Source organism: Oncorhynchus mykiss, chromosome 18 (assembly GCF_013265735.2).
Source record: "Oncorhynchus mykiss isolate Arlee chromosome 18, USDA_OmykA_1.1, whole genome shotgun sequence".
NCBI classification, from domain to species: Eukaryota; Metazoa; Chordata; class Actinopteri; order Salmoniformes; family Salmonidae; genus Oncorhynchus; species Oncorhynchus mykiss.
Window position 1 is genome coordinate 32352020 of NC_048582.1, and position 11348 is coordinate 32363367.

The window sequence follows — 11348 nt, forward strand, 5'->3', positions numbered from 1 at the left end:
CCCGATTAAAATGTTTGAAAATCTTACCAATCACACCATATGGTGAATGTGGTATGCCACAAGTGTGGTACGCGTTCCCTTTGACTAGTGATTCAGAACCACGTGATACGCGACCCTTTCAACCCAGACATGAATATTAGCTAATGTTTTTAATACGCATTCATAAATGACTGCGCAGCAGAACCGTTTTAGAAGAATGCTGATCCTGGGTTTCCATGGTTGCTAGTTCAATTGCGGTGCGTCCTTTGAACTTGAGTGGCCAGAAAAATGGCATTTAGCAAACTAACGTTAGCTCATTTTAACTTTTGACAAAGAAAATAACAATTTGAAAATACTGAAACGAGTTCCTACCTGGTGTATCTACCACTTATGTCATATTTTGAGACATTCTCGGACATGGCTATGAAGACTCGCCGGTCAGGCGACCAGGCCCAGTTTTGCCCTGAAAGTGACGAGGAATTGTTCAACTCAACCAAAGACATCCCAAATGATGGAAAGGGTAAACGCGTTGCATTTGCTCTTCATGTCAACAAACGACAAGCACGAAAATGTGTTTCTCTCTGCGTTTTGCAAACCGAAGATGGCGTTTCTGACGGGTCTGACTCTGCTTTTATTCGAGATAAAGTAGGCATAACTGTGCGGTATTTTATGAACATTGGAATCACAGTCATTATTGGTAAGTTTCAATAGTTGCCTCATCTATTAATGAACGTAATAGTTAACGTTATTCATCAGCCTATGACTGAGCATTCATTTTTTTGATGACAAACCTGTGTACATCTTTTTGACAGCTGTCTTGGCTGGACTTCTACATTGGTAAGTTCCCTATCCAGGTACTGTATGTTGTTATAACCTACAAATGTTGGCCAGATGTAGAAATGTGGACGTCTAAAGGATTAGGCCTATACTTCATTCAGTCAGGTCATTCAGTCTGACAGACAGACACTTCCCCTTGCTGATGTCATGTCTAATACTTTGTTTAGGGCTCATCTAACAAACCTCTTTGAAAATGACAAACATTTTTCACACCTATCTTCGATTGAAAAAGAAATGGCTTTCCGCACTGAAATGGTAAGAGAAATGTTGAGATGGACCAATTGAAACATATCCCTCCTGTCCTTCACTGCTTCACACATTTGCCATTCCAAGGGGGCTTTAGATTTGACATCCTGTGTTATTGAAGAAATGGACACATTGGTACAGAAATAGTCTCATCTGCAATTTCAGCATCCAGTTCACTCACATGTTGGTTTTATTTGGCAGGGTCTGTATTATTCCTATTTCAAGATCTTCATCAACGCGCCATCCTTTTTGCATGGTCTCCACTTGATCATGAATGACAGGTTCTCTGAGTATCCTCTTGTTATCAATGCTCTGAAGAGGTTCAATCTGTACCCAGAGGTACTATAGGAGCTGGAACTATGTCATTATTTTGCAAGCAAGATTTTTGCATTTTATAAATATGCAAGTGCAGACATTTATTTATTTCACCAAACAAAGACAAAAAAGAAACAATGGCGATCATTTAATTGTGCAGTGCAGTGGATCTCAAAAACATTGTATTGTTCTTCTGTTTCTTCGTTACAGAGTGTTTATTCCAGTGATCCCCTCTCTGTTGATAGGTTTTCCTTGGCAGCCTGTTCAGGATTTACACTGGCATCATGGACTTCTTTGGAATCCCCACCAAGGCATGTTGGAATGTCAACAGAGCAGATGGACTGAATCCAGTAGAGAGCTGTGAAGGTACAACTACTCCTAGAAAATAACTGCGTTAGGCTTGGGCGATACACCGGTATACGGTATATTTCTAAATACCGAACGTATGATTTTGGGGTTGGGGGCTACCCCACCTAACTATAAGGAATCTAGGATGTGTCAAATAAATTATATCCAGCGCAGGGCTCCAGCTTTGCATTTGGTTTGCTAACTTGCTAGCTAATTGGCTAGATGTTAATACCTAGCTTCTTGGTTACAGCAGAGACATTCTAGCCTGAGTGCCTTGCTGAGTACAGTCTCTTTAGCTAACATTCCACTCCTTGTCATTTGAAAAGAGACTGGCCTTTCTGCCATTGTCAAATATGAACATTACATCATTAATGAGCTCGAGGAGAACAGAGTTGATGATCCTGATTCGATAACCCTCACAGCTATCTTCCAATCACAAAGATAATCAAAATATTGGAACTCTCACTTTTGTTCTCCACAGAACATGTTGGTATCCGGTTGCTAAGCAACCATTTTTTGTTTGTCCAGAGGAAACCAGTCTGTCAAAAGTTGCTAGCTCACCTCTAAATTCTCAAACTAAATATGTACTGCAATTCCAACCACAAAACCTCTTTGCTAAGCCTCAAAATACAACAACTTGCCTAGCTAACAGCTAAATGTTTGTTTTTTTGAATTTGTAATAAGTCTAATTCATGTTGTCATGGAAAATATTTCCAACAACCAATGAGCAACTCCACCATCAATCCAGCTGCATATTGAACGTTGAGATTGCCTCTTTGGCAATGACATGGAGTAGCAAGGAGTAGTCATGCACGACTCTGACTCCTGTGGCTGGAGTCGAAAAGTAGTCAACTCTTGTGCGACTCTGTCTCCTGCGGTTGGAGTCGACTCCGGGGGAAAAAAACACGCTGAAACGGATGTGCACAGGTATACATCATTTCACTACTGCAGAGTCCCACCAGGAAGGCTACATTTGCGTTCTAGGGGACTGACATGAGCATGATGCTGCCCATTTGGTCATCTACTTAGCCCATAAAAGGCCTATTTTGTTTGAATATAGTTGAGGTGTAGGAACGATAGTGTAGGAACTTGAATATTTCAGTGATTTCTCTGCTGTGTGCAGTCTTGATGGATCACACGACATGGGATGATACAACGCACTACGCTGATTAACCTATTCTTTGCCATGTTATAGTCCTATTCGGATGGGTATTACTAGAGACGTTGGTTTTGTAATTATTATCCAAGCATGTGCGTTATTCCAGAGGACGATTCACACAAGATACATTTCCCCCCCTGTAATTCCGAAATGTTTCAAATATAATTGACTCTTATGACGGAAGCCTGGAGGTTTTTAGTGTAGGCGTGAAGATATTTTAACATCATAGGGTAGGTACACTGATAACTCGTGCTTGGCTGCCAAATGTATAGATGTTCCCATAATATTTAAATTGATGAAATGTGATCATAATAATTAAGCTGCTGAACCATATTTGCGCTTGAGATGTGTTTATGGATGAGAAAGTGAACTTGCCATTTCCCAAAAGTTTTGCGCGGACGACCTGCTTTGAGATCTATTGCCTGGGACAGAGTTCTCCGACCCTGTTCGTGGAGAGCTACCTTTCTGTAGGTTCACTCCAACCCTAATCTAGTGCATCTGATTCAAAAATTAGATAGTTTATCAACTGAGTCTAGTTAGTTACAACTGCGGTTTGAGCGAAAAACTACAGGACGGTAGCTCTCCAGGAACAAGGTTGGAGAGCCTTGGCCTAGGACATCAACAGTCAGCCAGGGTTTCATTAAATAAACTATAGACACAATACTTTTTATTGCACCTAATTAAACTGATGCATTTGGAGATGTTCAATTTCAATTCACTGGCACTATGAAGAATAGCTTAGCCATAGTCATTGATAGCCTAATATATACTTTAATATACTTTTGGTGAATTTACGAGGCATTGATATACAAGAAATAGGCTATATTATGGTCATCTGTATCTTGCTATGTGCATGGTTCTGACAGTCTGTCTGCCTGCCTGCGACCAAGGCAAAGTTGGTTTTATATTCACACATTTGGACATTCAACAGACATTCGCCAAAAGCCATTTTAAAATTGTAAAAATCAATCAATAAATAATTAATTGATTCGCACAGAAACATAAAAATTGAAATGATTTATTCTATAAATGTCTAGCATACTTTTACAACCTTTGTTTTGAGGACAAATTCCAGTTTTGACTTGATAGAAATACATCAAATGCCATTTAAAACTGTATAAATCAATAACTAATTCACCATTTGTCACAGAAACAAACTAGGTATGATTTATTCTATAAATGTCTAGCATACTTTTACAACCTTTGTTTTGAGGAAAGATTCCAGTTTTGATTTGATAGAAATAAAAATTTGATAGACTACATGCCCTCTATCAAATCAAAACTGGAATTTGTCCTCAAAACAAAGGTCGTAAAAGTATGCTAGACATTTATAGAATAAATCATACCTAGTTTGTTTCTGTGACAAATGGTGAATTAGTTATTGAGTTATACCGCTATATCGCTAGCTCTGTCTTTCTTTGCTGTGAAAGATGCAAGAGTTTGTTCTCGAAGTAGACGACAGCAACTAGTTCCTCCATTGTAAAAATACTGAATCTCTGGAGTCTATTCTTAGCGGAATCGAAACTTGACACCCAGAAATGGGGGTCGACACCGGGAGTCGACGGGCAAGGATTCGAGAAATCGATCACCCATACCACTAGCAAGAAGTAGAATGTTAGCTAAAAAGACTGGTACCCAGACTAGAGACATTAAATCCCCTCCTGGATCAAGATCCCTGTTGGCTGAATTGTTATTTAACATTTCTTATAGCACCCCTTGTGTGCACTTCCAATAATACTGTATACACCGGTAATGTACAGAAACGGTATGGCGGTTTGAAGATCTGGAAACCGCCCAACCCTACTATGCATTGTAAATAGTGTCTTGTATATAGTGTGTCACACTGTCAGGACTGGGAGGCACAGTAAATTGACACTGAGAATATAATTTTCTCCCACTTTTAGGCATGGGGGATGCAGCCTACTTCTATGTCTCCTGTGTCTTCCTGCTTAATGGGGTAATGATGAGCCTGTTCTACATCTACGGGACTTACCTAAGGTAATGAGTTCTTACTGTTGTTGGTTTCTCACTAGCCTGGTCCCAGATCTGTTTGTTTTGTTGCGTACTCCATGCTGTCATGTAAGCCATGACAAGGATTTGCATGATGGCACAAATAGACTGGTACCCAGGCTAGTTTATCACTATGGTATGCCATGAAACCATCATCTTGGGTATCTGTTTTAGTGCCCCTTGCCACTCTAGGAGACAATCTGATGTTTTTTTTGTGGGGGGGGGTCTTTCCAGTGGCAGTCGTCTTGGAGGGGTCGTCACTGTCCTGTGTCTCTTCTTCAACCATGGAGAGGTGAGGGTTTTGCAGTTTGGAGCTGTGTTCTCATAGTGCAATCCATATTAAAGTTTCCTCACTGTACAATTAATGTTTTCTTTGAGATGAATGTCATTTGATTGTTTCATACAGTGTATGTAAACTTAGATCATCATGGCGGTTGGCTGGTGGTGAATGCTATCTTAACTCATGCTATGTATTCCAGAGCACTCGGGTCATGTGGACTCCACCGCTGAGGGAGAGCTTCTCCTATCCCTTCTTTGTCCTGCAGATGCTGCTGTTAACACGCATTCTCAGGTATATTCAGTTTACATGCCTTTGAACTAAACCATTTACCATCATCTTGGGTTTCACCAATCTTTTCAAAGTCCTATCTGTGTTTTATAACTGAGATACATTTATATATATATTAGTGTACAAAACATTAGGAACACCTTCCTAATATTGAGCTGCACCCTTTTTTTGCCCTCAGAACAGTCTCAATTCATTGGGGCATGGACTATACATGGTGTCGGAAGCGTTTCACAGGGATGCTGGCACAAATTGACTCCAATATACAGTTATGTCAAGTTGGCTGGATGTCCTTTGGGTGGTGGACCATTCTTGATAAAACATAGGAAACTGTTGGGTGTGAAAAACCCAGCATCGTTGCAGTTCTTGACACCCTCAAACCGGTGTGCCTGGCACCTACTACCATACCCTGTTCAAAGGCACTTAAATATTTTGTCTTTCCCATTCGCCCTCTGAATGGCACATATACACAATCCATGTCTAAATTGTCTCAAAGCTTAAAAATCCTTCTTTAACCTGTCTCCTCCCCTTCATCTAAACTAATTGAAGTGGATTTAACAAGGGATCATAGCTTTCACCTGAGTTCACCTGGTCAGTCATGTCATGGAAAGAGCAGTTGTTCCTAATGTTTTGTACACCCAGTGTATGTCACTGAAAATGTATAAATGCAAATAATACTGTTGTCTTTGTATAATTTTGTAGGCGTTCCAAACTTGAAAGAAGATCCCTAGTAGCTCTTGGTGCTTGCAATGTGTTGTTCCTTCTTCCTTGGCCATTTGCCCAGTTTGTTTTGCTAACTCAGGTAAATAAATCCACACACCGAGGTAAAAATGCATGCCTGGAAAATAGCCTGGTAACGTTCCTGTGGATGTACCAGTCATCGTAAAAGATTATGTTATTGTACTGAAGCTCCTTAGCTGTACAATAACAGTGACAATGAATTGAAATGCCTATGTTGTCTGCCTCTTCAGATTGCATGCCTGTTTGCATGTTATTTTATGGGCTATCTCTCCACTTCCAAGATGAAATCACTACTTGTTGTGCATTTGGTAAGTATTACTACTGAATTGATATTTAGACATGATCGTCACAGGTTTAAGGCTTAGAAACATACTAGCATCCGCTATGGTTGTGAAATTGGTGATAGAACAGTTCCAACATGAACAATGTTCATCAATTATGCTATGATGATGGATCACAGTATTTTGATTTGCTGAACAAAAGTTATTTATTTATTTCTCCGTTCAGGCTTCATTTGCCATCTGCTTTGTCATGCTGTTTGGGAAATTGGAACTTTTGACATCTTTTTACATTTCTTCCCTGGTTGCTGGCTGGGTGAGTTGACTGGGAAATAGACTGAAATGCCTGAATACACAAGTGTCATTCTGTCACTCCTCATACCTGTATGGTGGTGTTTTCCAGGCCATCATCGCACTGAGAGACGATATCACAAGAGTCTGCAAACTTGGAATCGTCACAATTGTATGAAATCCTATTTGAATAATTTGTGTATAATAATGTTAGTTATTTAGTTACATGCTGGGGTTAATTGGTGAAACTATGTTCCTCAGAATTTGCCATTTTTCCATGACTTTAAGATAAATATATTGAATTCCCATGGTATTATACCATCCCAAGGGTCTCTACTCTACCCCCAATCGTAACATGCAATTACACAGCATTATTTAGTGGCACAGTGCAACATATAACAGGTTTTGAATGTTAACTTTTTCCTCTCTAAATCCTCAGTTTGTTCAAGGTATTGCCTGGTTTACCTCCACTGTGCTTCTCAAATTCTTCATTTCGTTCATCCTCGGAGCGTCCAATGATGTAAGTTCTTAGATGAAAGTCTGTTCAGCATGATCTTAACGTGGGCTATGAGTGACCCATGAAGTTCCCCACAATGTATTTCTCCTTCCTTTTTCTTTCACTGATGGAGTCTACTCATTTAATGTCAATTCCTGTTTCAAATGCTTCCATATGAAGGTGTGAATGTCTGTATGACTTTAACCTCACTGTGTGTTTCTCTATATTTCCCACAGGCTCACATTGGCAACTTGATCAGATCCAAGTTGACCAACTACAAGGATTTCCACACGTTGATGTACACCTGTGCTGCAGAGTTCGACTTTATTGAGCTGGAGGTAGGTTTAATTTCATCAGTGCTGCCTCCGAGCTTACTTTTGACACTACTATTTGGTTGTTTATTTTATTTTTTTGCCTAAGTGCTTTTCTTATACTGTATTCTGTTTCCAGACTTTGTTGGGATACGTTAAGACATTGATACTCCCGGTAAACATAGTTATTGTAGCCATCATTTCTGGAAAGGTGAGACACATTATTCTCGATTTTGACATTGCAGCTCATTTAAGTCCATTTGAGTGTATATTGTAGTATTATAAATAATTCCTTTGAAGGCAATTAAAGAAGTCTGGAGATCTCTTAGGCGCGAAAGAGTTGACTCTAAAGAAGACGTCGATATTGACACTGAGCAGTAAGTCTTCCAATCCAACAAGTAGCATTAAGTATTATATTCGCTGGACACTAGCGCCACCTACAGATCTCTGATAGCTTCCTCATGCAAACATTTTCTATCATATTTTAGGATGGCACAGTTTGCTAATGGGGAGGTAAGCCAACTTAGCTACTTATTTTCACTTTCAAAACAACATCACAGCCCATATTAGCAGCTGTTTTCTTTGAAGGCACAATGACTCATGAATCATTACAGCGCTCATAACTTCCACTGTGTTTCCCTGCCCTTGTGTGCGTGCGTGTGTCAGATGGTGTACCATAGTCTGCAGCTGGTGGCCTTTGCCGTGCTGGCGATCTTGGTCATGAGAATCAAACTCTTCCTAGCCCCGCTGATGTGCCTCATGGCCTCCCTGATCTGCTCTAGACAGGTGAGACGTCTGTAGACAAGACACTGACAGAGACAAACAGACAGGCATGGAGAGACAATAGAAATCACATGGATCACTTTCCATTTTCCTTAATTGACCTCCATCATACCAGCTATAGAAGCCATGCTGATCTAGCGTAAAGAGTGGACAGATGGCTAGTGCAATGAAACAAATTAATCTCTTATTTGTACTCCACCAGCATTAGGGTTATGCCAGGCAGTTAGAGCACATAATAATGAAAAACATCCCCCAAATCAAATGTCCTTGTGAATGGATTTCTAATAAAGACTGCCTGATAAATGATCTACGCTGGGTCTTCATTGATCTGCCGGTATACATGTTCTCCAATGCTCCGCAGTTGTTTGGCTGGATAGGGGAGCACTTCAAGTCCCACATCACTGTGTTTGGCATCCTGTCCATCATGGCCATCCAGGGCGTGGCCAACTTCCAGAGCCAGCGAGGAATCGTAGGAGACTTCAGCAACCTGCCTCAGGAGCAGCTCCTGGAGTGGATCAATGCCAACACCATGCCCAGTGAGTCATGTCACGTTAGGACTTATTCAAAGCGTGTGCTTTTCAGGGGCATGAGATTAGTGGGCATACAGTTGTAGGCTGAGCTAGTTCAGTTGCTGCTAAGCTCTGTAGATGCATTACTATCTAGGATAGATCTGAATTAGTGTACTTTTTGTAATGCAAAAAATGTATTGAGGGATACAAGGAATCGGCTGCAAAAAGGGAAATTAAATTGTGTGTGTTCCAAGATGCTGTGTTTGCTGGCTCCATGCCAACCATGGCGAGTGTGAAACTGTCCACTGGTAGAGCCGTCGTGAATCATCCCCACTACGAGGACACTTGGCAGAAGTAAGACTGCTACAATTCCCCTATGGGTTATACTTTGCAACAATATCTGATGAGACACCACCCGTTGTGTTTGTCAGTAAGTTACGTCTAACATATTCCCACAGGGAAAGAACCAAGTTGGTGTACACCATGTACAGCCGTAAACCGGCCAAGGAGGTGAAGAGGAATCTGATGCAGCTGCAGGCAGACTATTTCATCCTGGAGGACTCCTGGTGTAACCGACGCTCCAGGTAAACATGGTGGTATTATAAAGCATACCATAGCAAAACATTTTGCAATAGAAAATTAAAGCAGGTTTCTTATTAGCCACTTTCCCTCCCCGTTTCAGTCTGTTTCCTTCCTTTTGGTGCCAAATGAACAAAGCCCTGTAGTACTATGTTCTCTCAATCTCGGATTCCAATCTAACTGTGCTATACTTCACAGGCCAGGCTGCAGCATGCCTGAGATCTGGGACGTGGAGGATCAGGAGAACAGAGGAAAGTTGCCGCTATGTACCCTCCTATCCATCGACTCCCGACCTCACTTCACCACAATGTTCGAGAATAAAGTCTACAAGGTGCTGAAAATCCCCAAAGATGCCAAATAGGACCTTTTAATATAGGGACATCATTTTGATTAAACATGTTCAATTTCAATAGTGTGTCTTTTTTTTTCTCTACAGGACAACGCATTTCTCTTGAACACCTTAAAAAGCTCTGCGTATTGTGCACTGTGTACTTTCACATGCTGATGGTGTGAATTGCAGCTGAGTTAAATATGGAGAGAGAAATAAGACATTTTACACACTTTTTATTGCTTTCTATCAGCAAAGTAAAAAACTTTTTTTTTTTTCTTTACATCCTATGTTATGGTATTCAATAACATGACAGGAGGATTTTCTGTGCTTGACTGACAGCAGTAGTGAGGTCAGTGTAATAGTGGGGCAAAAAAGTATTTAGTCAGCCACCAAGTGTGCAAGTTATCCCACTTTAAAAGATGAGAGAGGCCTGTAATTTTCATCATAGGTACACTTCAACTATGACAGACAAAATGAGAAAAAAAAATCCAGAAAATCACATTGTAGGATTTTTAATGAATGTATTTGCAAATTATGGTGGAAAATAAGTATTTGGTCAATAACAAAGTTTATCTCAATACTTATATACCCTTTGTTGGCATTGACAGATCAAGCATTGACAGGTCAAACGTTTTCTCTAAGTCTTCACAATTTTTTCACACACTGTTGCTGGTATTTTGGCCCATTCCTCCATGCAGATCTCCTCTAGAGCAGTGATGTTTTGGGGCTGTTGCTGGGCAACACAGACTTTCAACTTCCTCCAAAGATTTTCTATGGGGTTGAGATCTGGAGACTGGCTAGGCCACTCCAGGACCTTTAAATGCTTCTTACGAAGCCACTCCTTCGTTGCCCGGGCGGTGTGTTTGGGATCATTGTCATGCTGAAAGACCCAGCCACGTTTCATCTTCAATGCCCTTGCTGATTGGAAGGAGGTTTTCACTCAAAATCTCACGATACATGGCCCCATTCATTCTTTCCTGTACACGGAGAAAAACAGCCCCAAAGCATGATGTTTCCACCCCCATTTTTCACAGTAGACATGGTGTTCTTTGGATGCAACTCAGCATTCTTTGTCCTCCAAACACGACGAGTTGAGTTTTTACCAAAAAGTTCTATTTAGGTTTCATCTGACCATATGACATTCTCCCAATCTTCTTCTGGATCATCCAAATGCTCTCTAGCAAACTTCAGACGGGCCTGGACATGTACTGGCTTAATCAGGGGGACACGTCTGGCACTGCAGGATTTGAGTCCCTGGCGGCGTAGTGTGTTACTGATGGTAGGCTTTGTTACTTTGGTCCCAGCTCTCTGCAGGTCATTCACTAGGTCCCCCTGTGTGGTTCTGGGATTTTTGCTCACCATTCTTGTGATCATTTTGACCCCACGAGGTGAGATCTTGCGTGGAGCCACAGATAGAGGGAGATTATCAGTGGTCTTGTATGTCTTCCATTTCCTAATAATTGCTCCCACAGTTGATTTCTTCAAACCAAGCTGCTTACCTATTGCAGATTCAGTCTTCCCAATCTGGTGCAGGTCTACAAATTTGTTTCTGGTGTCCTTTGACAGCTCT

General features: G+C 40.9%; 1 protein-coding gene across 2 annotated transcripts; it reads left to right on the forward strand.

Annotated features, from left to right (window-relative positions):
• Nucleotides 1–35: 35 nt before the first annotated feature.
• Nucleotides 36–9857, forward strand: LOC110496028 (probable C-mannosyltransferase DPY19L1). Of its 2 annotated transcripts, XM_036952514.1 has the most exons (22): nt 36–676; nt 792–816; nt 984–1071; nt 1264–1401; nt 1623–1743; nt 4789–4882; nt 5129–5186; nt 5374–5465; nt 6162–6261; nt 6431–6508; nt 6708–6794; nt 6882–6941; nt 7209–7289; nt 7502–7603; nt 7716–7787; nt 7877–7953; nt 8065–8089; nt 8243–8362; nt 8721–8895; nt 9123–9222; nt 9327–9452; nt 9646–9857. In XM_036952514.1, the coding sequence occupies exons 1-22, from the start codon at nt 370–372 to the stop codon at nt 9806–9808; spliced, it is 2289 nt and encodes a 762-aa protein (XP_036808409.1). In that variant the 5' UTR covers nt 36–369; the 3' UTR covers nt 9809–9857. The 2 variants fall into 2 exon arrangements, with proteins under 2 accessions (XP_036808409.1, XP_021427330.2); XM_021571655.2 differs by lacking the exon at nt 1264–1401 and having other exon boundaries at nt 9646–9855.
• Nucleotides 9858–11348: the final 1491 nt, after the last annotated feature.